Source organism: Muntiacus reevesi, chromosome 7 (assembly GCF_963930625.1).
Source record: "Muntiacus reevesi chromosome 7, mMunRee1.1, whole genome shotgun sequence".
Lineage (NCBI taxonomy): Eukaryota > Metazoa > Chordata > Mammalia > Artiodactyla > Cervidae > Muntiacus > Muntiacus reevesi.
Window position 1 is genome coordinate 55,735,658 of NC_089255.1, and position 27,625 is coordinate 55,763,282.

General features: G+C 38.3%; 1 protein-coding gene across 1 annotated transcript; it reads left to right on the forward strand.

The window, feature by feature from the left end:
* Positions 1–1,990: 1,990 nt before the first annotated feature.
* Positions 1,991–19,947, forward strand: ARPP19 (cAMP regulated phosphoprotein 19). The gene is made up of 3 exons (XM_065940367.1): positions 1,991–2,147; positions 11,594–11,716; positions 15,644–19,947. Exons 1-3 carry the CDS (start codon positions 2,103–2,105, stop codon positions 15,812–15,814), a joined length of 339 nt encoding a protein of 112 aa, XP_065796439.1. The 5' UTR covers positions 1,991–2,102; the 3' UTR covers positions 15,815–19,947.
* The last annotated feature ends 7,678 nt before the right edge of the window (positions 19,948–27,625 follow it).

Here is a 27,625-nt window from a genome sequence, read left to right on the forward strand (position 1 = left end):
CACGATGGTATGATCACTCCTAGAGCCAGACATCCTGGAAAGTGAAGTCAAGTGGGCCTTAGGAAGCATCACTATGAACAAAGCTAGTGGAGGTGATGGAATTCCAGCTGAGCTATTTCAGATCCTGAAAGATGATGCTGTGAAAGTGCTGCACTCAATATGCCAGCAAATTTGGAAAACTCAGCAGTGGCCACAGGACTGGAAAAGATCAGTTTTCATTCCAATCCCTAAGAAAGGCTATGCCAAAGAATGCTCAAACTACCACACAATTGCACTCATCTCACACGCTAGCAAAGTAATACTCAAAATTCTCCAAACCAGGCTTCTATAGTAAGTGAACTGTGAACTTTCAGATGTTCAAGCTGGATTTAGAAAAGGCAGAGGAACCAGAGATCAAGTTGCCAACATCCGTTGGATTATTGAAAATGCAAAAGAGTTCCAGAAAAACATCTATTTCTGCTTTATTGACTATGCCAAAGCCTTTGATTGTAGATCACTACAAACTATGGAAAATTCTTCAAGAGATGGAAATACCACACCACCTGACTCGCCTCTGGAGAAATGTGTATGCAGGTCAGAAAGCAACAGTTAGAACTGGACAGGGAACAATATATCGGTTCCAAATCGGGAAAGGAGTACATCAAGGCTGCATATTGTTACCCTCCTTATTTAACTTATATGCAGAGTACATCATGAGAAATGCTGGGCTGTATGAAGCACAAGCTGGAATCAAGATGGGAGGGAGAAATATCAATAACCTCAGATTTGTAGATGACACCACCCTTATGGCAGAAAGTGAAGAAGAGCTAAAGAGCCTCTTGATGAAAATGAATGAGGAGAGTGAAAAAGTTGGTTGAAACTCAACATTCAGAAAACTAAGATCATGGCATCCAGTCCCATCACTTCATGACAAATAGATGGGAAACAGTGGAAACAGTGAGAGACTTTATTTTTCTGGCTCCAAAATCACTGCAGATGGTGACACAACCATGAAATTAAAAGGTGCTTACTCCTTGGAAGAAAAGTTATGACCAACCAAGATAGCACATTAAAAAGCAGAGACATTACTTTGCTAACAAAGTCCATCTAGTCAAGGCTATGGTTTTTCCAGTAGTCATGTATGGATATGAGAGTTGAACTATAAAGAAAGCTGAGTGCTGAAGAATTGATGCTTTTGAACTGTGGTGTTGGAAAAGATTCTTGAAAGTCCTTTGGCTTGCAAGGAGATCCAACCAGTCCATCCTAAAGGAGATCAGTCCTGGGTGTTCATTGGAAGGACTGATGCTGAAGCTGAAACTCCAATACTTTGACCACCTGATGTGAAGAACTGTCTCATTTGAAAAGATCCTGAAACTGGGAAAGACTGAAGGCGGGAGAAGAAGAGGACGACAGAGGACAGAAGAAGAGATGGTTGGATGGCATCACCGACGCAATGGACATGAGTGAGTAAACTCTGGGAGTTGGTGATGGACAGGGAGGCCTGGCGTGCTGCAGTCCACGGGGTCGCAAAGAGGCAGAAACGACTAAGCTACTGAACCGAGCTGAGGCAAGGCAGAGTGGGGAAAGACTTGTGAAGCACAGAGCTTTGGGGCGCCCGGAATTCTGTGTCCACGGCGCAGAGACAGAGGAGGAATGCGGAACTCAGCGAGTCTGGGGAAGTGGAAATAGGCAGGTTCTTGGATCCAGAGGAACGGACCACAATAGGCAGGCGGGGCGGGGAGAGGCGGTTATACGTTTAAACTACAGTTCCCAGGAAGCATCAGGCAGACGGATGTGAGGTTAGGCGCGAGCCGCGACCTTTGAAGGCAAGAAGGAAGTGCTTGGGCGTCGCAGAGCTGGAGAAGCGGAGGAAGGTAGGCGAGGGCGCGGCGCTGGAGAGACGGCGGGGCGGCGGCGGGCCGCGGTGGTGGCCGCCCGCCGGACGGGCGCGGGCCTGCGTGTCGTCATAAGGCGGCGGCCATTTTCGGGGGCGGGAGCGGCCCGGGCGGGCGCTCGGGGAGCGGGCGGGAGGCGGGCGGGCCTGCGACGGCGCGGTGGTCGGGCGGCCTTGGCCACCCGGTAATCGCTTTTCTTCTTGGCCTCTCGTCCGTAGAGGGAGCAGTATGTCTGCAGAAGTCCCCGAGGCAGCCTCCGCGGAGGAGCAGAAGGTGAGTGTGCGCGCGTAGCGGGCCGGGGAGCCGTCGCTGCCGGGAACCCGGCCTGGCGGCGGCCTGGTCCCGCCTGGAGCCGAGGGGCGCGGCCGAAGCCCGCCCGGCGCCGGTGCAGAGCGGGTGTGCCGCCCGCCCTCCCCTGGGCAGGCCCGTCACTCCCTAGTCGGCGGTCCGCAGGAGCTCGGGTAGTTAGCGCCGGCCTGGTGCGAGTTGAGTGTTCTCCGCGTTTGAAAAGTGCTTTCTAACGCCTCGGTGTCTCGGGGTTTTCCTTAACCACTCATCTTTTCATTAGAGCCTGGAACCTTGTACGTGGAGCGTAAGGTTTCCCATGGGCTGCTGACCTAGGAACCTTTGTTTTTCCCTCGAATAACTAACTCTCCAACTACTTGTATTGTCTGCGTGCTCTTCACTTCAAAGGCGGCATCTCCTGTTTGGGCGGTGACTTAGACCTAAGTTGGAATTTCAGATCCAGTCATCGTTGGCCCTGTAACCTTGGTCAGTTGCTGAACTCTTCTGGCTTTAGTCTCCTCATCTGTAAAATAATAGGAAGTCCTTGCTTGATGCTGTTGTGAGGCTTAAACGCGCTGGGTAATTAGTGCTTTGGCGCAGCGTGTGCTTAGAAATGTGAGCCAGTGGGATTCGCATCTGACTAAAAATTGGGATGCATTTTTTTCTTTTTTAACCAATTTAGTTGATCACTTTTTTGTGTGTGGAAACCTGGGGACATTTTGTAAATTCACTTGTAATATCTTGCTGGTGTAGAGAAATGTGCCACGGATCTGTGTGATTCAAATTACGAACATAAAGGCTCTATATTTGTATAGGCTAGTGCTTGCTTCTTCCACCGTAATTATTTAACGAATCAGAGGGCATTATTATAATTGGGATTTGGTCTAATACTTGGGTTTTGTAAGGACTTCTGCTTAAGGTTGGCTTCCCTAGTGGCTCAGGTGGTAAAAGCGTCTGTCTGCAATGCAGGAGATCCGGGTTCGATCCCTGGGTTGGGAAGATACCCTGGAGAAGGCAATGGCAGCCCACTCCAGTATTCTTGCCTGGAAAATCCCATGGACCGCGGAGCCTGGTAGGCTACTGTCCATGGGGTCAGTAAGAGTCGGACAAGACTGAGCCACTTCACTTCTCTTCACTTCTTCTGCTTAAGGTTACAGCCATGCCCCTCATCAGGCTGGGAATTTGATTAGTGTTCTAAACCCATTCCATATGTTCTTTACCATATTAACTTTTCCTGAATTGGATGGTTTTGTTATTACTTGTAAAGTAACTGGAGAAAAAGACAGCGTAAATAATAGGCCAAGTCACTACATTATTCGAGAGTAGTCCAATGAAAACTTTGTTGGGTATTTTTCACGCTTTGATAAAAATTGAACTTGAGAAAATAAAGAGAAGTATATATATGAAGATTGCAGTCATTTATCATGGTGTTCATTATTTCTTTAGGATTTACAAACCCAAATAGAATGTCAAGCCATATCCCCGCTGTCTTGTCTTAAACGCTATTCAACCCCAGCTTCGACTGCTGATGAGCAGGAATGTGCTATGTGATTTTCCTTTATGAGATTTGCTAGCATGTTCTCAAAGCGTGGAGTGTTGATTTCTGCATTGTAAATGTTTTCACTTGGGGCAGCCTAATATTATGGCTCTTAACAAGATGATGGCTATCCTGAATGTTTTCTTTTTGTGTCTACATTAAAATTTTAATTCAGGTTCTCAGTTTTAGAGCTGTTGTCATTAACGCCAGTGTGAGTAATATAATGTCCCTTGAATTAAGGTTTGGCTGTAGATGTCAAGTGCCTGTAGCATGGGTCCTGTCCCTAAACAGGAGGAGAATGTGCAGAGTCACTTCTGTGCTCCTGTGGGCCAAATCACCTGTTTCTTCTCTTTGGAATAATAGTTAGATGACCTAAAAAAAATTAGATTATTGTCTGTGTACTCAATTGACCTTGCAATTAAAGCCAGAGTAAGTCAGCTAAAATATTTTTATAGTTTTATGGTACGTTAACCTATTGCCTCTGAAAAATTAAAATGAAGAGATGAGCCTGACATGGAGTCACTATCTAATCTGAATTATTAATTCAGTGTGGCATGGTTTTTTTTTTTTGCTGAAACTGAATTTCTAGTATATTGAGAATATGGTAGCAGTTGTTAAAGTGCAGGAGATTTTTGAGTTTGGCAAGTTAACACTCTTCTGCACCATATGATCCTTCAGTTCTCCTTTTGTAAGAGTAGGCTGTGTGGTCTTAGGTACCTCATTTACATTTTAAATTCAGCTCTATTCTTTTTTCATTATCCTGGACAAATGGAGTAGTAAATGAAAGCTCTGACAAAGAAGTACCACAGAGGTGCTTAAATGTAAGATGGCGATTCAGACACCCTAGAATATGCTTATATTGTTCTTTAGATTATCAGTGATGTGAAACCAAAACATATTAGCAGAGACCTCATGGATCCATCAGTCATCCACTTCAAGTAACAGTAAGCTGAGACGGCCACGCAGTCTGATCCTGGGGGTAAGAAGGGGCATGTGGAGATTTAAAACACATAATTCTGTAGTGAGCATCTTAAGCTTGGGCCCCTCGTTTATTTATCTTTTCTCCCATGGCCCCTAGCATAGCGCCTGGCATTACTCTGAAAATGTTGGTTAAATGAATTTTTCTCCACACTTTCCGGTTGAACCCATTGTCAAAGCACTATGCCTATACAAATGGCACTGCTAGTACTGCAGTTAGAAAAAAGAGGCTAGACCATGGTAATATAAAAAACCTTAGCTTAGACCCAGTTAAATCTGAATGAAAGTAGAGGAATGTTTATATATATAAGTGTGTGTGTGTATATATAGTGGCTTTTAGGGCTTCCCAGGTGGCTCTAGTGGTAAAGAACCCACCTGCCACTGCAGGAGACCTAAGAGACGAGGGTTCGATCCCTGGGTTGGAAAGATCCGCAGGATCAGAGCATGGCAACCCACTCCAGTGTTCTTGCCTGAAGAATCCCATGTACAGAAGAACCTGGCAGGCTTCAGTCCATAGGGTTGCACAGAGTCTGATACAACTGGAATGACTTAGCATGCACACACACAGTGGCTTTTAATTTTTTAAAAGAAGATCTTAATAGATTCTCTAGAAAACAGTTTCCATTATAATATTCATCAAATTAAGTTAGTAAGATGTCTTGAAAAAGGCTAACTCAGATACTTTTGACAGTTTAAAAGGTATGCTGGGCGATTTTCCTGGCAGTCCAGTGGTTAAGACTGCCCGCTTCCAATGCAGGGGGCATGGGTTTGATCCCTAGTCAGAGAACTAAGATTCTACCTGCCTCGTGGCCAAGAAAAAAAGATTACTGTTAATTTTAAAGAAAACTAGGGAGTTCCCTGGAAGATTAGTGGTTAGGATTCCGAGCTTTCACAGTGGAGGCCCAGGTTCAATCCCTGGTCCAGGACTCATCCTGCATGTTGAACTGTGTGGCCAAAATAAAAGGTATGCGTGGTGCTTTTGTGAGTGGTGAAAGAGAAAGAGAAATATTGTTTAAATTATTTCATTATGTCATCAGTAAAGAGTGAATATAAATTGCCTTCCCATTTTCCAAGTTTTTAAAAAAACTGGTTAATATTGGCATTTCCTGAGACTGTTTTTGACAGTACCTTCGGTAAGCAAATGGCTGAAGATACATTCAGTTAGGAGCACAACCTGCTACTCTGGTTTGTGTACAGCCATTGATTCTTAGCAATCTAGAGGTGAATCTCAGAAAAGTCTTGAAAAGTTTCTTAACTTCTAAAAACCATTTGGAATATATTGTATTTGTCCATTCAGTAGACTTTTATTGGTCATCCATTAAATACCAGGCACTGGGCAAGCAGCAAGGACTTGGTAGAACTACAGAGTTTTTCCATAGAGGTCGATAACAGTATTAGTACCTTCCTGACAGTATACCAAAGGATTTGTTGGCTTTCATTAATCAGTGCATCAGTGAACATACTATTGAGCAGATAGAGAATTTGTTCAAAGTGGTCAGGTTTTTATTTGCTGATGTTGCCGTGTAACTTCCTTGCTTAGGGCCAAAGAGTGGTAATAATCATTCAAACTTGCTGTCAGTTCCATGACAAACTATAAAATAATCCTTAATTATTTGAATATATGTTTGTGTATACATATATTTGTGTGTGTGTTTATACCTTATGCCCCTGCTACTTATAGAAAGGATAGCTAAAGTATTTCAATGGAATAGTTCACAAAAATGTAAGTGCCTCACATTAGTAAATGTTAGGCCTTGTGTGAGTTGCAGAGTGTATGACAAAGATTATTTGGGGGCATATGTTATGTTACTTGTCAAGAGACTAACTATCACTTAAAATATTGTTCTTTAATTTTTGTTTTTTTGCACATCATAAGCATATATCTGTTGCGATATCTTGGATTTCTCTTTTCCTAGTTCATAGGTTAGAGTAGAAGTTTCAAAATTCTAATGATGCTTCTTCCGCTCCTCCCCCCAAAGCTATTATCAGTGTATAGAAACTACTTAGGTAAATGCAGTCCCTCATTCTAGCGTCTATTTCTTTAGAGTAGTAAAATTTCTGTGAAGCACAAAGGCTTCCTGGAGAGTAAAGTTTTGAAAACAGATTTGAATTTTTAAGAATACTTTCTTCTTGGTTAAGCTTGTCATTTCCTCTCTGTTAATTCTTTTTGTTGTATCTGTGTTTTGTATTTCATTAATTTCTGTTTTTTATTTTCTCCTGTTTTCTTTGGGTTCCGTTCTTTGTCTTAAGTTAGACCTAGCTCATTGAGTTTTAGTTTTCTTTAAGTCCTTAAACACTTGTGTTTTACAACTTTGGTGTGTGTAGAATCTTTATTATCAGTGAGCTCCAAGTATTTGTTCTATTCCTATGATTCCTTTTTAAACCATGAATTATTTAGTAATGTACTTTAGTTTCCAAATGACAGGGAAATAATTGACCTTTTTAAATAATTGACTTTTAACTTCTGAATTGTAGTTGTAGATTGTGGCCTGGATGGAAATGGTTTTGGCCTAATATTTGGTAGGTTTTTCCATTTGTCCTTAAAAAGAATATGTGTTTCATAATTGTTCGGTGCAGAATTAAAATCAAGTGCCTTGACTACTTTGTCTTTCTTACCTATCTGTATGAGAAAGAGGTGCTGAAATTTCCTATGCTGATAGTCTTGTCATTTGTTCCCTATCATCTGACTGATTTATATATTTTGATGCTTTTTTGAAATTAGAGGCATGAACACTAGATCCTCTGTATCCCTAATAAAGCTTTTTGGTCTTTTTTCTCCTTTCTTGTCCTCCCCTCTTTTTTTTCATTTGATTGATTTTCTTCTTCCATTTTACCCCCACTGTTAGTTTGGAAGTTTATACTTTAGTTCTGTTAAGTTTATTCCCCCTGAAATTTTATCAACCATCCTTAACTAAACAGATTGTAAAATTAGTATCATAAATCTTTTCCTAAATGAGACACAAACATAGAATACTTTATAAACATATATATTTTTACTCTGTCCTTTTTTAGCCTCACATATTAAGATATTAAAATCAGAAAAATGAACCTTTAATTATATTTCAATAAAGCTAGGGAAAATTAGAAAACTGACTCAGTATACATGCATATATACCAGTTTGTTTGCTAGTTCCTTGTTTATCTCAAAATTTTTGAGAGAGATATTTTCATTCTAGCTGGAGTAAATGCTCAAGAATTTCTTTGAAGGATGTCTAGAAATGCAGTCACACCAAATTTTGTGTCTTTTGTATTTTTAATATGATTGTAAGGATAAATTGCCCCAACTCTTTTCATTTCTGTTACAGCTTTTTTATTTTAAATCACTGTGAAATGAAGTATTCACATCAGACATCTCCAGACTCCAGATATTGATGGGGTTTTATAAGAATCAAAGTCAGGCATCTGGAGTAGGCCATCAGGTCACTTCTCATTACCCCTGTGTACACCTCAGTCACCCACAATCCTGCCAGGACCATCCTGGAGGCAAGGTGACCTTTTTTCTTTTTTTTTTTTGGTAATAGTTCTAGCAAAAGTTATACAACAGTTTTATTGCCTTAATTTTACTTGGCAGTTTACCATACATACTTGGTAAAATTGGCAATTTACATACGTGCTTCTATACTTTGCATTATCTCCTGTCTTTTATAGTATGCAAATACTTTCTAGGAAATGTTTCAATAAATTTCTCATTTTACTTGATTTTTTTATCAGTGTCCTCTGGAGAACAGAAATCACTGAGGGTATATCAAACAGAAAGTGATATGGTTAGGGGATTAGGTTACAAGGTTAGAGTCGCACAAGAAGGAAAATGATGTTTCCAGAAGTGAGGAATTAAAAAAACTTTTGACCCTGCGAGAGTGAGCACTATTCTGAACCCAGTATCCTTGAGCCCCCATCTCATGTAGCGGCTACCATAGCCCCTGATGGTGAGCTTAATGCCCTTCCGCAGAACACACAGGAGCTGCCGCTGCCTGCATATGTGTGGCATCACCAGGAAGAAAATGCCTTTTAATCTGATATAGGTGCCACTGACAGACTCTTAAAGGAATTTGGTCTGGGAAATGTGCTTTCAGGCTTCTGTCCTGATTCAGATGAGTGTTTAGATAAGGGTAAGTGTGGGCTCAGTGTCCATGGATACAGTCCACTGCCAGATGTATTATTAATTCTCCACAAGCAAGTCTGGACCTATGTCAGAACATTGATGAACATCCAAGCATTTGAACTTGCTTTTTAATAAGCCCTGAAACTGTCTACATCTGCCAAAGGTTTAAGAGTGTTTCTGTATGATCCTTTAAAAGTATTGTAGATGTTTTGATAGTATTGACTACATTTTAAAAATGTAGCTTTGGTCACATCTTGCACCTTCTTGTTGTTAAATGTAGCTGAAATTCTGAATCCAACCACAAAGTTGCAGCTAGCAGGCACTTGCCATTGTGCTGTGTGTTGGGAAAGAAAGTTCAAGAATTGCTTTGTTTTTCTAGGACACATTACAGATTTATTGTAAATCTAAATATTTTGAACTGAAGGTGCTATATTGCCCAAAGTATTTTTCAGTAGTAAACTGTTTCAACTTAATTGAGCTATTTTATTTAATTGGATATTATATGTAAGTATATGCATAAATGTATTCTTATTAAAATAAGGGTATGCCAGATAAAATAGCACATTGTGTACAGCTTTTTCCCCGTGTGTATAAAATGGAGAAACCTGAATAAACACTGGAAACTAGGGAAAGTTAAAGAGTATTTCTTAGATACAGAGAACTGATAAAGAAGTGGAGAGCTCTCATTTCCCAGGCCCAAGAAAGCTGGATGGTTTTAGTGGAAATGTAGGATTCTGTTAACATCCTTTAATTTGAAGGTGCTCGGGCTGAAAGGCTGTAATCAGGTTGGAGTCCTTTTCAGCCAGTTTCCAAATTTAGCTTCAACCTATCTAAAAACCCATTGTACAGTGGAACCCTAGAGTAGGTCCCTCCCAAGTCCACTTCTGAATTAACCACTGTGACTACCTTGGGGCCATAATAGCGCAGTGAAGCCTCTGTGGTGACCACTCTGTTATACTTAATTAATGTCTCCAGCTTATCTGATGATAAGGCAAAAATCCATATAACTAAAATCACCCTTAAAAAATACTGGTAAAGTCAATGATCACATTGAAGACAGCCCCACGTCACTTTTCAGGTCAGGTGATAGTCACTTTTTTGTCTAGTGTTTGAACAGATAGCTGAGCTAGCTGGTTCTTCAGCTGATTGCCAGCTGAGGTAGTTGACTCCTTTTGTATGGGCTGAGTTTTGAAACACTGGAATGATAAACAGTATGTTGATATGCTCAAACTCTGAAAGAGACATACTCTGGGATTGAGACTCTCATGGGAATAGCAGGTTTATATCACACATCGCACACTTGAGCTACCCGTTTTGAGCAGAATGACTGGCAGAATCACTGATACTATTTTGAGTCTCTGTCTGGGCACATATACATCAAGTGAATGAATGATGTGACCTCTGTAAAAAGAATGAAAATCAAAACATGTAGATGCATGAAATGGCAGCTTTAAGAGAAAACACTTGAAACAGAAGGAAGCATACACATAAAAGAAGCCCCAGAGAAAGGATATATTTGACAGCAGCAGCTGTACTCTCAAAATCCTCCAAGACTAAATATGAGAAGAGGTAACAATGCATGAGGAAGTTGTCGCAGGTGAAAAAAAATATTGACAATCTATAAGGTTGATTATAAAACATATATGAATATATTTTTAAGGAAGATATATGCAAAAATTACATGAAGTTTCTTCAGTTCCTAGATTAATATGGTTACTTGTTGCTTTATAAGATCAGTAGGTTTGGCATATTTATGGATAGCATTTCTGCTTTTTGACTTCATAAATAGCCTGGAAGAATCAAGATGTACAGAGATGTGTAATTTTGCTGAGCTGGTGTGCAGAAATGAGTCCATGAGCTAGAAAGTGTGCCTTGCTGTTGCCCAGCCTCCACTATCTAGGCAGCGCTATTTTTGTTCATTCTTTCTTCTGCACTATTTCCATGAAGTGGTAAACACTGCTTTCCTGTAAAATACCATTTCAGGGGATTGCCCCAACAGTCCAGTGGTTAAGACTTCATGCTTCCACTACAGGGGTCAAGGGTTCTATCCCTGGTGGGGAACTAAGATCCCACATGCTGTGTGGCATGGCCAAAAACAAAAAACAAATGTATCATTCTTGGGAAGAAAGAAGGTTGTACCTGGACTAATGTTAAAAGTGAATAGTCTTTAAAATATTGATAGTCTTTGATCAGAAAACATATTTTCAGTACTTTAAAGAATAGGATCTTTGGCATGAACAGTGTTTGCCATTAAATATGGGGAGAGATTAGGCAATAGAATCTAAAGATTGACAGATGGTGTTTCTCTCCTTTAAAAATAACAGGGTCTTATGCATTGAGTTATTCAAGGAAAATGTATCATGTAAGTAAACTGCTGTTAATTTCTATTAAAGATTCTCAGAGCTTCCAATTAAACATGATTTTGAATAAACAGGAGGTCAAAAAGATTTTTTTTATTTTAACATTATTAAGATAGTTCTCTAAATATGGGCAGAGAGCTGCTGCATTCCATAGAAGGTGAATAACTATAAATGTATTATACATGACCGGAAAGTAATGGCAAGCAAGACTTCAGAGCTGAGCTATCTTGGTATTTTTATCCAGTGTGTGGGGTGCATCACAGCTATAATAGAACTATCACATGGATCATTTGAAAAACAAGGCAGATTTTTAAAGCCTCTATGCTTGGTTTCTTAGTCAGATACTGCATTATTTGGCATTTGACAGCAAAAGTCAGAATTCAGATATTTAAAAGGTGGAATTATCTAAAATAACTGAATTGTAATACAGAAGTAATTTATTTAAAATTTATTTCAGGAAATGGAAGATAAAGTGACTAGTCCAGAAAAAGCTGAAGAAGCCAAATTAAAAGCAAGGTATCCTCATCTGGGACAAAAGCCTGGAGGTTCTGATTTTTTAAGGAAACGATTGCAGAAAGGGGTAAGTTCTCATACATAAATCTTCAACTGTTTATGCCCTGTGAACTGTGTGCTGAGAGAGGCTGTGAAATGGGTGTCTGTATTTATACCTCTGTACCTTACTACCAGATGTGTGTGTGTGCACTTACATGTTGGCTCTAGTTATATGTGGATTATTTTCTCAAATCAAATTGCAAGAGAATATTTTTTCCGGCTTTATTGAGTTATAATTGACACGTAACATTATGTAAGTTAAAGGTGTAGTCTGATAATTTGATACATGTACATACCATGAAATACTTAACATGGTGAGGTCAACTAACACATCTTTCACCTCACATAATTAGCATTTTCTTCTTGTTATGGTGAGAACATTAAAGGTTTACTCTCAAGTTTATAATCCAGTATTGTTAACTGGAGTTACCATGTTGTCCATTTTTTAGATCCCTGGAACTTATTCATCTTATAATTAAAAGTTTGTACCCGTTAACATTTATTTCCCCATTTCCCCTACCATTCATCCCCTGGCAACCACTGTTCTACTCTGTTTTCTGTGAGTTTGATGATTTTAGTTTTACATATAAGTGATACCACATACTAATTGTCTTTCTACGAAAAGAAAATTTTAAAAGTGGCAAAATAGAGAGTGGCATTTTTATATAACAGGAAAGAATGCCATTCACAGCTTTGAAAAATAGGATGAGAAGGAAGAATTATAACAGTTTAAAAATAAAATCCTTGTTCTGTGAAAAGTAATTGATGGGAAAATCATTACAAAAATGATCGTATTTGTAACACATAAAATGGCTTTTCAAATATACAAGAAAAACATTAAGGTGCCCTAGATAAAGGATTTTAACAGAGGAAGTATTGTTATTAAAACACAGAAAAAATATTTATACAGGATAAAAATCAATGAAATGTAAATCAGAACAATTATTTCTTTGTATTAGTAGCTTTGTAATTAAAAGCAACATCACTGTTCAACAGCAGAGATATATAAGTAAATTATGATAAGTCAGCAAAATAGGACATTTTGTGGCCTTTTAAAAAACATAATTATAAAGACCATAATATAGGGGATAAATAGAAAAAAGCAGAATGGGAGACATGTTCTACATTCTGTGTAAAATATATTTGTGCCAAGTCTCATTTTGAAATGATACCACCAGATGTGGTTTTAATATGAATTATATAATAATCCTTGATTGTTAAATTACTATTTGAATTTGGGGTTTAACTGATTATTGATGTTTAGGAAGCTTTTACTTTCCTTTGCTGATCTTCAGCACAGCTTATACCTGCAGGCTTTCTTCCAACATTCAGGTTGTTGTCTTTGTCATTTTTCTCTAGCTTCAACTATTTATGACTTTTAAGTATTTTCAAGTTAGAATTTATATACATTGTATCTTGGAGTTGGTGTTATAGATGTAAATAATTGTCAGTAAGAAATTGCCACTTAAATAATTATGTAAAATTTGAGAAGGGAGCTCTTGAAAAATTTTGTATTTTACCAAAATGTCAGTGAATAAGCACTTTTAGAGAAGTCAAATCTTATATTCAGCTATATCATTTCTTGCTATGTTAAAAGATTTTTATTTTTCAAAAAATATCTGGTCAGATGGTTTTAGTTTTCTTCTGTTGTAATAGCAAACTTGCAGATTGTCTTAGTATCTTTAACCAGTTTCTCACTCATTTGAGAAGGTCAGTTGCATATCATTTATATTAAGTTTCTTTCTGTTTTACGTACTCAGTGTTACTCAGATACCTATTTTTAGGCTTTAAACAATATGAGATGTGAGGGATATCAAGCAGCAGTCTGTCCCATGTTTTTTATGTTTATGGAGTTTGTGAGGTTCCCAAAAAACTGAGGATCCTGTTTTAAGAAACATGACCTTAAAATTAAATACTGTCACTTAGGTGATATATAAACCATATAAATATGGTTTTAATTTTGGCCCTTAAATTGAGAGTGGTAGAAGGCTCTTAAAATTAAGATGATACAGAATATGTTGATTTTTTTTTTCCCACTTAAAAGCAAAATTTAAAAATTGTTAAAGACATGTGATGTTGCCATCTTGAACTGTTTCTTTTTCCATATGAGAAGCTTTGATTGATTTTAGTTTTTCTCTAGCCATACATAAATTTAATTCCTTTATCTCAAGCAAAGTAGCCTAATCACTTAAGTGAGAGCCCCTTATGATGAATCTTTGGTTACTAGAGAATAGCTATTATTAGAAACTGACTTTACTACATTGGAGGAAATCTGCCTAAAATTTGCACTGTGTGTTAAATTTCTCATTTTGTGCTTTTGACTCTTAAAAAATTTGGCAGGCTGCTTTCTCTTAGAGGCTACTAAACTTAAGAAGTAGCTCACTAATGTAGTACATCAGAAATTCTGGGATTTTTTTTTTGTTTTCCACTGCATTCATTTGATTATATTTTTAACCTTTATTGGAGTGTTGTTGATTTATAATGCTGTGTTAGTTTCATGTGTACAACAAAGTGGATTACACATATACCTATATCCACTCTTTTTTTTTTTTTTTTTCTTTTTTAGATTTCTTTCCCATTTAGGCCATCACAGAGTATTAAGTAGAGTTCCCTGTGCTATGCAGGAGGTTCTTACTCGTTAGTAATGTGTATACTACTGTCAGTCCCAATCTCACAATGTATCCCTCCCCCGCACTTGAAGCTGCAGATCTTCTTGGTCCCAGTTTCCTACTCTTCGTCTCTTGGCCTAACGTTAGGTGCTTATAAAAGAATAGTCCCTGGAGGAAGGCAGCTGATGAGACCTTTTTTTAGGCCACTGAACAACCTTAAACTAAGCTGTGGTTTCCTGTTTCCTCCATTTACCACTTGAGTTATCTCTGAAATCTCAAAAAGAGTGTTTATACTTTCCCCCCTTCACCCTTTGTCCAGGTCCTCATCACATATCTGGATTCTTCTTCTTGCCTATGCTGTGGGCTCTGAGTAGCCACAGCATCTTGTGTATTTAAGACAGTATAATAGTGAATTTAGCTGGCTGTTGTCCATTTTTGTATCTCTTCATGATTCACATAGTGCCTTGTGTAGTGTAGCAGGTGTTCAGTACAGGCAGGCTAAACATGTTAGGTGAAAAATCGGAACCCAGTAAATTCACCTGTTTTTACTTTGGAACAGACCAGTTTATGTAGATTATCTATATTAAGGTTGATCTTTAGCTCCAGTATTTCTATTTCAGTGATAAAAGGGTATGGTGTTTACCTATTCATCTCTCCAACTAAAAAGAGTGATTGTTGTACTTAGCGGCTTAGGTGAAAAATGGTGGTATAGAATTGGGTTGTGTATTTTAAGTGATAATTTCTATTGAGTTTATTTCTTCTATTACCCTAGCATTTATATTTGAACCTTAAATCTTCTTTTAGTGAACTGCTTTAATTCAAATAAATGGGTTAAATCCTTACAGAAAAGTTCATCTTAATTGACAGAGTACCAGCATCTATGAATAGTTTTCATAATTGTAAGCTTGATTGAAGATAGGTGGCACATCCCAAATACAAGTTGGTGAGTTGTATGTATGTGTTTTTACCCAAAATCATTTAAATAAGAATTTCACATAGGTGTTTACATTAGTAAATGAAAGGCTTGCCTCCCACTCTTAAGTGCAGGGCTCTTCACTCCCAGATAGATTGATTTGGAAGTTGATGTTAATCTTGAGGGTTCCATACTGGAACTAGAATGATGTAAGTAAGCCTGAAGAAGGTGTTCTTGCCTGACTTCTCACTTATTGACTTGTGATAGAATTCACTGTAGAGACATAGCTATTTCGTGTAACTGATGTTGGCTTTTTTCTAAACTTTAGGCTTATTTTATATTGACAGTATAGTCATGTTTATATCTTAAATGAGCGTAATTTCATAAAAATTTTTTAAACTCTAGTCTGAATTCTTCTTTTTTTCCCTTGTAGCAAAAATATTTTGATTCTGGGGATTACAACATGGCTAAAGCAAAAATGAAGAACAAGCAACTTCCTACTGCAACCCCGGATAAGACAGAGGTCACTGGTGACCACATTCCCACTCCACAGGACCTTCCTCAACGGAAACCATCTCTTGTTGCTAGCAAACTGGCTGGCTGATTAAAAAGAGCTGAACTGCATGGATCTTCTAATTCCCATTATTTCTCCTTAATATGTTACTCCTCTGCTTTTTATTTCCTTTTACTCCCTATGTCATTTGAGAGTGATGGCTTTGCAGATAGCGGTAGTGTGTGCTGCTATTGTAAGGGAATATACATGTGTAGAGTTTTTGATTAGTTTAACAGTGCACTGATGAAAAGAACATGTTAGAGCAACATAAAGTAATCTACTTGAAAATAATTGTATATATTACCTAACTCCTAGTGTAGGGCTGGATCCAACAAGTAACAAACAAGTTTTGCAGTTTTAATGTTGGCTTTCTTTAATTCATCTTAATTAGAGCTTTGTATGTTACTCTTATTTAATATAACCTCTACTGTTGATTTCTTCTGGATTTTCCTTTTGGGTTTTGTAAAACAGAAGTTTAAGACCACAAGTTAGAAGAAAGGTTACATATTTCAAACACAAATAAATGGGGCTCCAAAAGATTTGTATCTTGTGCTTGAACTTGAATGGCCTTAAATCTGTTTCAGCTTTAACAATAGAATTTTACTCGGGCAATATTTGCCCATTCCGGTGTAACTTACGTGACTCTATTGCTTAACAGCTGCTGTTGAAGCTAGTATTCTTATTCAGTTCTATAGTGTTCAGAATACCTTCTGTCATTGAAGATGTGAATGAAGTGTGCATGTGCATCGACTGTTGAATTCACTTTTGTGCCATTTTTGTAAATACAATAGTTTTGCACAACCTCTCACAAATGTCTGTATTACTTTCACATATTAAAGAGTAGATAATGTGCCAACCAGAAGCACAAGAGTTCCTACAAAAAACTCTGTATATCATTAGAGCTTTTGTATAGTAAGAGTAGTTTATAGTCTTGGGGTTATAGAATACCAAACTGAAATCTTTGCTCAGACTGCCGTAGACTTAAGCTTCTTCATTTGTTAGTAGTAGCCATGACATTCAGTGGCCTTGTGCAAATATGATATGTTGCTTAGGCATATCTTTTGTCCTATGCAGAACGTTTCATTTTGACTTTTATGAAAATTACTATTCATATAATTTATATAAACTTTTTTAATGTAGAAACTTTTTACTTCCACAGTCAATTTGGGGGACACTAGAATAAAATACTTGCCTCTTGTGGCCCCTCGGTTCTTTTTTTTTTTTTTTTCTTTTTTGCTTCTTTGACTCAAATTGCGTTGGGCTGTGTGATTCAGCCTGTTCAGAAACATAAGTGTCTGTATCTTCACTCTTGAAATTTGCTTTGCTGAATGCTGTATTTTCTAACCCAATAATGACATTTTCCTTATAATTTCTCACTTGTTAATTAACCACTCTTAATCCTGTGTTATTACTAACTGACAATTGTTTAAATAAAAGGAAATTTATAATAAAACAAGTATTTGAGAAGATTGGCCCAGGAATCTAGTCAGGATGAGCTGAATTTTAAGTAATAATAATAAGCTAAGTGAATTAGACCTGTGACAGTTAGAGCAATTTACATGATAGGTGGAACAGATAGTACATATTTAGATATTTTGCTCCTATAGATGTCATTTTAATAAAATGTAAATTTAATTGTATGTGTGGTTTGTCTAGTTAGTAAGAACTTTAATTAACAGACTGCTGGGACAAATCTACTGGTCTTTTAAGAGCTCTTCCCATAAGTTGTGATGCTGTAGCATGATGCAGAGGATCTGTAGCCTGAGATGATAGTGCTTTTTTCTTCTTTGACTTGTGCGGGGCCACCACCTCTTTTGAATCCAGGCATCTTTTCTGGATCTTGGCTTCATTAGATAAGCTTTCCTTTGACCCCAAATCACCATAGATGGTGCGTTGAGCATAGCACCTGCACCTAAAGGCTGCCTGGCACTCTGAGGAAAGCTTGCTGATTATCTTCCTGCTCCATCCACCCCAAAAGAAGAGAACAACAAAATCAATAATGTGCTAATTTGTTACTATAAGGATTGGTGGTTTTAGTTTTAGTTGCGAAGTTGTGTCCAACTCTTGCAACCCCATGGACTATAGCCTGTCAGCCTCCTCTGTCCATAGGAGTTTCCAGGCAAGAGTACTGGCATGGGTTGCCATTTCCTTCTTCAATTATAAGGATTAGTTATACATAAATAGATTTGTAATGAGAGTAAGTTATTCAAAAGCATGTATAATCACTATAGGATTGATTTAAGAATTACAAAATACCCAAAGTAGAATTTCTGTAGTATCTAGTGGGGTTTGGGTTTTGTTTTTAATGGCTATTTGCAAGCTGTCACTGTTAAATTCACACACATCAGATTAATCTAAAAAAACATGTTATTCTCTGTTATGGTAGGACTCCTGCTTTGGTTTGCAATAAGTGATGTAATCTCTGCCTGAGTTTTAGTTTGTAAAATAAATACTAATATTAACCTACCTCAAAACTTGTTGAGGATCTGTGAAATACTGAGTAAGTGCCCAAAATAAAATATTGTTGTCTTTTTATTAAAAGTAAATTTCCTCATTAAACCAGCCTGCCTTCTGTAAAGTCACAATGATTGAAATCTCAGGATTTTCCATCAGAAGAGACCGGTCATGTAGGACTTGTAAGTTTAAGTAATTGCTTAGTCTCCACAATTGGTGCTTGGGATAGAGGTTATACATTTTTGTATTTCTGTTCTGCTTCTTAGCTCAGTTTATTGAAGGTATAGTTGCAGGCTGTTTCACCATTGCTTGAGTGAAGATTTTTGACTAAGATGGGCTTCATCAAACATTTCTATGGTTTCAGAATTGTGGTGTGAGAAATGGCCAATTTAAATAATCGTCCTTATTGTAAATGTATGTTGGCATAAACAAGTTGGAGATAAATACTTGATAAAAACCAGCTAAAATAAATTGCCTGTTTCATGTCCAGTAGCTCCTATTTGATAGTACAGTTCTTAGAAACATTTCATTTTTAAAGACTATATCTGAGTAAAACAGTTGTAGTTATTGGCATGTTGGGATAGTAAGAATTGTTGGATTGTTTTGATTAACTGGAGGGAGCATGTTTGCAGTCTCTTTACAAGTTACTCAATATTCTTATGCTGCTCACCTAAAAAAAAAAATGCTTTAACTGTTCATCAAGGCCTGTATTTGTTCTTACTTCACTTGGAATTTGATGTTTTATTTGATGTAACAGAACTATACCTCTAAATGTTTATTGATACTTTTTACTAAATCAGACAGGTATTCTTTCTCAGTCCAAATTAGTGAAGTCTCATCAACACTGAAACGTGAGCTCTACTTGAACTGTGCCCCAGACTCTCTCTTTGGTGATTCAGGGGCAGGTATCCTTTAGGAAGGGCCTATCTGAGTGGCAACAAAGTTTCTCTGGTGGCCTTTTCACATTTCCCCAACATTCAGACACATTTCTTCCATTTTTCATTTTCCTTTTCCACCTCATTTCCCTTCAGCTCTCCCCCGTTCCCATCCCTGCCTATTTCTTAAGCCCCCTGATGGCATTCAGTAAATGATATATAGGTTTGATGAATTATCAGTCCTTTGATATCCTCCCCAATATACTGCAACTATAGACCCATTTTAAATTTTCTAAAACACTATCCTCATCTGGAAGTGACAGCTTTGAGCCACTGTCCTAATTCTGCAATTCAGCATGCACTGCCAGCCTTCCCCCATGTCCCTTCTCCCCCACCGTATCCCTTCTCCCCCTGACACACCACACCACACCTTGTAAAATTGGGATCAAAGAAGTTTCATTCTGGAGTTGATAATCTAAAGATAAAAATGCTGATTTTAATAACTGTTTCACTAGTTCCTGCCTTTTAAAGTAGGTAGGCCTATGGGTTTTATTCTGGAAATCACTGATGGGTCACACCATTAATTATGTTTGTATTATGTTATTTATCAACTAAACAGCATTTGAAAGAAAAATCCAATTCCTTTAATATGCCTTCAGATCTGTTACAGCATCTCATATTTGTGATGCAATAGGACACTTGCCTGTATTAAAAGGGCCAAAAGTAAATGCCTTTTTTTGTTGAACATGTCTATAGAGTTGGCAGTTAATGCTGAAATTTGTCAAGTAGCCCTTCCAAAATTAAACTTGTAAAATACACGAAAAATAAATGTCTACCTAGTATCTATTGATTTTATTTGCTGTTTTTGTCTCATTTAAGTGTTGCATTGTTTTTTGGTATATTTTCTGAAGTTGATCCCTTTAGATTTCAGCTACTGTAATATACAGAAAGAATTTGACTATTATAGTCTTAAATTTTGTTTTGGTTTAAATAGCATTTGTTTATGAGTTCCTGGCGGTCTAATTTATATTGGTAAAGACTTTGTAATTAAGGTTAACATGAAATATTTGCAGATTGAGTCTTTTCTACCTCATATATAAAACACTCAAGTACAGTACTGTCAGGAAGGTTTAGGAGACAACCCAAGAAATTGTATGTACATACACTTGACCGCCAACTCTGGGAGTGGTTGAAAATTTGTGTGTAACTTTACACTCTGCCCCCCTTATCTGTGTTATACATCCACGGATTCAACCAACCTCGCATGTATAGTATTGTCGTACATATTTAGTGAAAAATTCCACCTAGAACTGGTCCTGTGCAACTCAAACCCATGTTGTTTAAGAGTCAGCTGTTTTTCTTTATATGTGTGTGTGTTAGTCGCTCAGTCGTGTCCGACTCTGCGACCGCATGGACTGGAGCCCACCAGGCTCTTGTCCATGGGATTCTCCAGGCAAGGATACTGGAGTGGGTTACCATTTCCTTCTCCAAAATTTAACACAAGGTAGAAGTATTAACATTCCTTAAGAGAAGTAGAAATAACATTCTGGGAAGTCTAGAGGAATACATTATTCATTCTAGGGGATAAATGGGATGGGTGGTAATCGGGAATTTTAGAGGCAGTTTTGAGAGACAGGTTGCTGTAGTCATTGGTGGAGGAAAAGGGCAGAAGAAGAGCATTTTAAGTAAAGGAGCTGTTATTCTCGAATAGGTAAGGAGCTAGGAAAATGTGGCTCTGTATAAGGAAGTTTGGTTGCAGATCATGGCGTGTGAAGGTAACTTGATTTTTCTCTGTAGCATTATCCTTTCCAGCCTTCAACTCAGTAAATGACACCTCTGTGCACTTGCCCAACTGGAGTACTCAAACCAACTTTGGAAGTTACCCTTCATTCCTCAGAGACTGTTAGCAACATCCACCAAGATACACATTGAATTTGTTGATTCCTCTTCACTGCTGGCACCATGCCTCAAGTCAGGATTTCTTACCTGGACAACTGCTATAACTCCTACCGTGTCACTTTCCACTCCTCCCTTGTGCGTGCTGCATCCTGCCCGTTCCCCCTGCCCCATCTCACTTTCACTCTTAAATCATATATCCAAGATCTTTTTGCCTGTGTTGAATTCGGGTTTCTTTTCCATTAAACACAGCACTGGTTCATGGTTTGACTAGCTCTTTTTCATTCTCATCTCAACTCAAATTTAACTTCCTTGGAGGAAGTCTTAATTTGTTATTGTCTCCCTAGCAGCTAGAAACAGCTTATACATACTCAGATGCTTGTTGAATGGATAAAGTGAATTGGAATATTTATTGGAAATTAAATGAGAGACCAGGTTAAGGATGTGGATGCAGAGAGATTATGCTTGATTCTCCATCTTGGTCATGTCTAGCATTTCCTTCCTTGCAGTAGACCTTTATACCATAAAGTGGTTTTGTTGTTTGAATTCATAACTTTTTAGAAAAACTATTTTTTTCATTTGCAATGAATGCAGCAAGTTCCTTCAGTGGGATGTCAATTGCTGGTGTCAGAATGAAAGAACCAAAACCTGGTTCTAAATTAATAATTAGATTTCTTTCCTGCTCCTCCTAGCTTTTTTTTTAAAAGGTAAAACTATACTTGTAGTGATTCTACAGTCAAGTAGTATAGGAGTACATAGTGCAAAGCTAGGAATCACAAAATATGCCTCTACCACCAAGCTGAGCTCCCTAGAGGGAGAACTACTGGGGACATTCAAGCTGTTACATGTTTCTTCTGGTAGTTGCCTCCACGGCTCTCAATCGTAGTTTAGACCACTGTTTCTTGATTTCTTAATTTTAGACATAATAGTTTTCAGGACTGATAGAGGAGGATTAAGTTTACATTTCCTCCTCCTCCCTCCTTCTAAGATCATATCACTACTTTTGATTCCTTTATAGGCTTTTTTACAATGTCTAATATATTTTCACCATCATCTCTTTATCTATTGGCTGTCAACCATTTCTTGTCTCTAGTGTGTAAGAGGACAGTTTTAACATCACTATCCTTCCTTTGACTCTCCTTGCTTCTTGGCTTTTGTCATATGTTCTTACAATTACATTATTAAGGTTGGTAACTTGCCTTCTATTTTACATCATTATTAATAGTCCTCTTAGGTTAATAGGTTGATAACAGTTGACTGCAGATCACAGGGTATACTCTGATTTTTAATTTCTTACATAGCTTTTTATTTTTCTTGGTGTTTCTAATTATTTTTCCCCTTATCCTTTTGGATCATAGCCACAATTATTTTAATATCTTCCATCACATCAAGTATTCTGTAGAGTCATCCTTTTGGCTCCAACTCCACTGTAGGCATGTCTCCTTGCTTCAGTCTGAACTTGTGTTTCTTATCCTAACGCACAGTTGTCACCTTGGGACTTAGCTGCTCTCCCAAACTGAATCCATTATTTTCTAGATTGTTTGTATGGCAACATTACCTTTTACCAGTATCTTAGGTCAGATTCCCCAGAAGTGGGAACTTCCCTAGAAGTTGAAGTTCTTTAGTTTTTAAAAATGTCATGGCTCTTTTGTTTATATATCATGAATATCTTTCTCCAGGCTGTGGCTTGCCTTGTTTTAGTTGGTGATATTTACTGATACATTCCTAGTTATATTTTAGAACTTAATTCAGACATACCTTTGAAATTAATTCAAACATCCCCTCTTGTACATCATATTAATTGTTCCATTTTCAGAGATACAATAACCATTTCCACAGAACACTATTTTAGCCCTTAGGCAAGATACATTTTAATTGCCTTCATTCAGTTATCCTCTTTTCCAGGCAAAATATTTTATTTTGCTCTAGCACTTAGCCCAGTGTCTGGCTGTTTTAAGTGCCCAATAAATATTTTCTGAAAGAAAATTATACCCTTGGGATTGAAACCATTTCCATTCACCCCATATACCACACTATAATGGTCAGTATTCTTAATCACAAATTCTTACTTCTGGCTTGTTTAAGAGAAAGGGGATTCATTGAAAGATATCAGATCACTTACAAAATTGTTAGAAAGGCTGGAGAAACAGTCTTGATGTAAATCTAGGAACAACCCCAGAAACATGCTACAGCAATGGCCTGTTATGGAAGCTGCTGTCACCTCCACCGCAAGCCGGGAACTCAATGCTGATGTGACCACTGTTGTCTCCCAAACTTAGCTCTCTCTGCTACTACCTTCACTGACAGATGGAAGTTCTGGGCAGAGCCTGTTTCTCCATATTTCTCACCTCTGAAATCTAAGTCTTGTCAAATGAAACTGATCTTGCATGCAAAATGCAAAAGAGAAGAGGATTTGCGACTATCGGGAGGCAGAGCTAGTGTCGAAAATTTCCCCAAATAGAGAAAATAAGACAGATGAACACAAGTATGACAGATGCCCTTATACCTTCTGGTGTGTTCCTTCAGTACCACATTTCAGTGTTTTCTACTTGAAGGTGTGGAAACTTCAGAGTTTATTTAATCTCCTTATTCATTTTGATTTGACATGCTTAGAAGCATTAAGAGAGGACCTTAAATATACAGCGAGGTAGTATACCCCAAAAGTCAATAAATTTATACAATCCTAAGCTTTGAGTCCCTTAGTTGGGACGATCCCCTGGAGAAGGAAATGGCAACCCACTCCAGTATTCTTGCCTGGAAAATCCCGTGGACGGAGGAACCTGGGAGGCTGCAGTCCATGGGGTCGCAGTCTGACACGACTGAGCGACTTCACTTTCACTTTTCAAGCTTTGAGTTATGTATCCCTTCTGACTTGACTCCTAAGTTTGTTTCGTTCCCCATCAAAAATACTGTTTAAGAAGTCACTCAATTCTTGATATAACTTCTACTGGATCTTGCTACATGGCAGAACCAGGCAGTCAAAGGCAGGGAGAGAATATGTGAAGACAGACAGGACTGAGAATTTGATTAATAATATCTTAAAATTCTATGGCACTATCCAGTTTCCAGTCCATTTCCTCATTTATCTCACTGAACCCCTCAATGACAATAACCACAGAAGTTGCTCATTTAAAAAAAAAAAAAAGAGGCTCAGGTTTTTCACTTTAGTAGAGTTTATAAGTAGCTAGGGGATGAGGCAAGAGGGATCTAGGTGGTAATAGATATGGAGTTGGAGACATCAGTATGAACTCTGGCTTAATATAGGAGGCTACATTACATTCACAGGTTAGCATACACATAATTCATTGCTCTGTTGTTGAGAAGGTCTAGAAGCAATAATACCCCTGTAGCAACAAGGCTGAGATCATAGCTTCTAATATTCTCCAATGAAATGTATCAGGACTTTTTGGAGAAGTGGCTGATTCTATAACTGTGGCAGGGGGTTTACAAGATGAGTTTGTAGAATCTTGTAGTACTAGAAAGAAAGTGCTAAAAATATTATAAATAAATAAAAACCCCAAACCTACACAGAATGATGGAGGGGGTGGGCTAGTATGTGAAAGGGATACAGGTACCAACTGAAATTTCCCAATAGCCAAAGCTTGAGCAATTTGAGCAGTAGTATAACATTATAAAGTAGTATAACAATATAATGCAAAATGTAAAATAAATATCCATGAGTCTGTATGTATAAGCAAATAAATGGGGGGATGAGACAAATCATCCGTGTGGAAGAATTCTAGGCTCATGGAGGTACACTCTCCTCAAGGAGGTGGAGCATGACTCTCCCCTCCTTCAGTGTGGGCTGCATATGGCGATTTTATTCAAGTGTGTGGAAAGGGGACCTGAATTACTTTGCTGGGGCTGCCATAGGAAAGTACCATAGACTGTGTGGCTTAAACAAAAGAAGTTTATTTTCTCACAATCCTGGAGGCCTGGAACAAAAAAGGACACTAGGTAAAAACTAAGGAAACCTGAATAAAATATAGGTGTTTGTGATTTCCAGGTGTCTTAACCTATTCAGGCTGCTATAACAAAATAGCAAAAATTACTGGGTAGCTTTTAAACAAGAGAAATTTATTTCTCACAGTTATAGAGGCTAGAAAGTCCGAGATTAAAGTGCCAGCACATTTAGTATATGGTGAGAGCTGACTTCCTCATACGTGGCTGTCTTTTCATTATATCCTTACATGGCAGAAGGGGTGTGGGATCTGTCATTTTCACTACTGAGGGACTTCCACCATTACCACATTGAAGGGAGACGTGTGTCAGTGGTTATTGGGGACAGAGAATGAGAGTGGCTAATAAGTATTTGCAGCCAAGTAATTCAGGAAGATAAAGGCAATATAAAGCAGGTGGGTGCTGTGGATTTGAGCAGACAGTATTTCAAGATCTAGAACAAACAACTGCTAGAAGAAGCTAGGCTTAGAGATGCAGAGGCTGCTCCAATAGCAGGTGGTCAGCACACAGGCTAGAAGACTGGGAACAAAAGGCCAGAGCTCAGATATTTTAAGAAACACAATATTAGAATCTAGAATTAGAGTAATAGGTACTGGGAATAAAAATAATTGTACCTTTTGAGTTAAGTACGATCCTTTTTATCCTTCTTGCCTAGGGAGCCTTAAAGTGGGGCTAGGCCTAAGCTCCCAAGTGACAGGAAGCTAGGATAACTGGCTGGAACTAGGGAAGTGCAGGGGTGGGCATTCAGGCATACCTGATGTCTGCCTTCCAAATTTCAAGGCTTTTAGGTCAGTTTTTGTCCATTCTTCACTCTGCCTTTTCTGCTTCATAGCCTCATTCCCCCAGCTGTTCCTTTACATATCTTTTCAATGATAAATGACTCCCTCCCCAGCCAGGGTTGCGAAGACTTAGTGACTGAACACATACACACACCTACACATGCACCCCAGTCCATATCATCTTTTGGATCTTTTAATTAACTGTATGAGGTTCCCACCCAAAGGTCACCTATGCCTATGCATAGTCCTTTGAAACATTAAATATTAGGGTATATAAATGCCAACAAAAGTACTGTAACCACTAACACTGTCCTCTGCCTCTAGAGCTGGACCAATGTTACAGGATTAGAATCACTCCTTTATGTGACCTTGCAGCATAGGCTGCCCCTTCCCTTACTCCTTCAGCCACTTCTTCCATTGAGCTCCCCCAGGCCAGGGGCTATATTTCATTCATCTCTGTCTTTATGGTCTTCAGGGCTATTGCATGACAGGCCCTTAATAGATTTTTTTTTTTTTTTCATTTTGAATAAAGCAATGACCACCCAACTAAAAAATGCTGTTTAGTTTTTCCCTCTCTTCTCTATTTAGTTTTTCTCCATTGCACATGGTTATCTCTTGAATTGTGCCCTCTAAAAGATATTGAAGCCCTCACCCCTACAACCTGTGAATGAGACTTTATTTGGAAATAGGGTCTGTGCAGATGATCAAGATGAAGGCACTAGTGTGGACCCTAATCCAGTATGACCATGTCTTTAGAAAAGGGGGAAATTTAGACAGAGGCATGTATGCACACAAAATACCACATGAAGATGAAGACAGAGATTGATGCAGCAGAAGCCAAGGAATGCCAAAGATTGCTAGGATGCCAAACCTTTAGGATGTAGGAGATAGGCATGGAACAGTCTCCCTTCCAGATCTCAAAAGGAACTAACACTGCCAACACCTTGTTCTGAGACTTCTAGCCTCCAGCTCACACCGTACATTTCTGTCTAAAACATCCAGGTTATGGTGTTTTAATATGGCTCTAGCAAACTAATACATTTATCACCTTCACTTTCTAACTTTGTAATTATCTGTCTTCCTGACTAAAATGTAAGCTCCATGGGGTCAGGGATTTTATTTGTTTTATTTACTTTTTTTGCCCCCTAGGCACGTGGGATCTTAGTTTCCCAACCAGGGATCAAATCTGCACCCCCCCTGCATTGGAAGCAAGGAGTATTTGTTTTGTTTACTTTTTTTGCTCCCTAGGCACGTGGGATCTTAGTTTCCCAACCAGGGATCAAATCTGCACCCCCTGCATTGGAAGCAAGGAGTCTTAACCACTGTACATTGTACCAGAAAATATTCCACATGCTAAGGTTTCCAGGGAAGTCTCTGTTTTGTTTACCCTGGAAACCTTAGCATGTTGAATATTTTCTGGTACAATGTAGGTCTCAGTGTCTGTTGAAACAAATACTTTGGAGGAAAGAGATTTTTCACAATAACTTGGACACTTCATTTGGAGAACAATCTACATAAAATATTTCCCCCTTATAAAGTAATAATTGAAAACTTTATCAATTTAAAATAGCATATAAAATGTACTCTGCTTACTTCTTTGGGAGGGGGAAACCGTAAACCCTCATAAGTTGTTCCTACTTCTGGTTTCCCCTATTCATTGATGGCAGAGTGCTTGGGACTATGAACATACATGGTTAAGGTAGGGAGGCCAGCCATCAGGGCTTCCTGATTGCTTATTCCAGCTTTTAAGTCTATTCTTCTGAATGAATTAATATAAGGTCCAGGGCAGAAAACCCTTCTCCTCTTCCTCATCCTCATTACCTTCCTCCTACAATGGGCCCAAATATTTGAGTGGTTCAACACCTGTGTTCAGGAATTACAAGAACATAATTCTAGTT

Excerpts from the sequence above, each read along its gene's own strand:
- ARPP19 (XM_065940367.1), top strand. The coding sequence starts at position 2,103 with ATGTCTGCAGAAGTCCCCGAGGCAGCCTCCGCGGAGGAGCAGAAG. Across the intron at positions 2,148-11,593 it reads CCTCCGCGGAGGAGCAGAAG|GAAATGGAAGATAAAGTGAC; the intron begins GTGAGTGTGCGC and ends AATTTATTTCAG. Across the intron at positions 11,717-15,643 it reads GGAAACGATTGCAGAAAGGG|CAAAAATATTTTGATTCTGG; the intron begins GTAAGTTCTCAT and ends TTTCCCTTGTAG.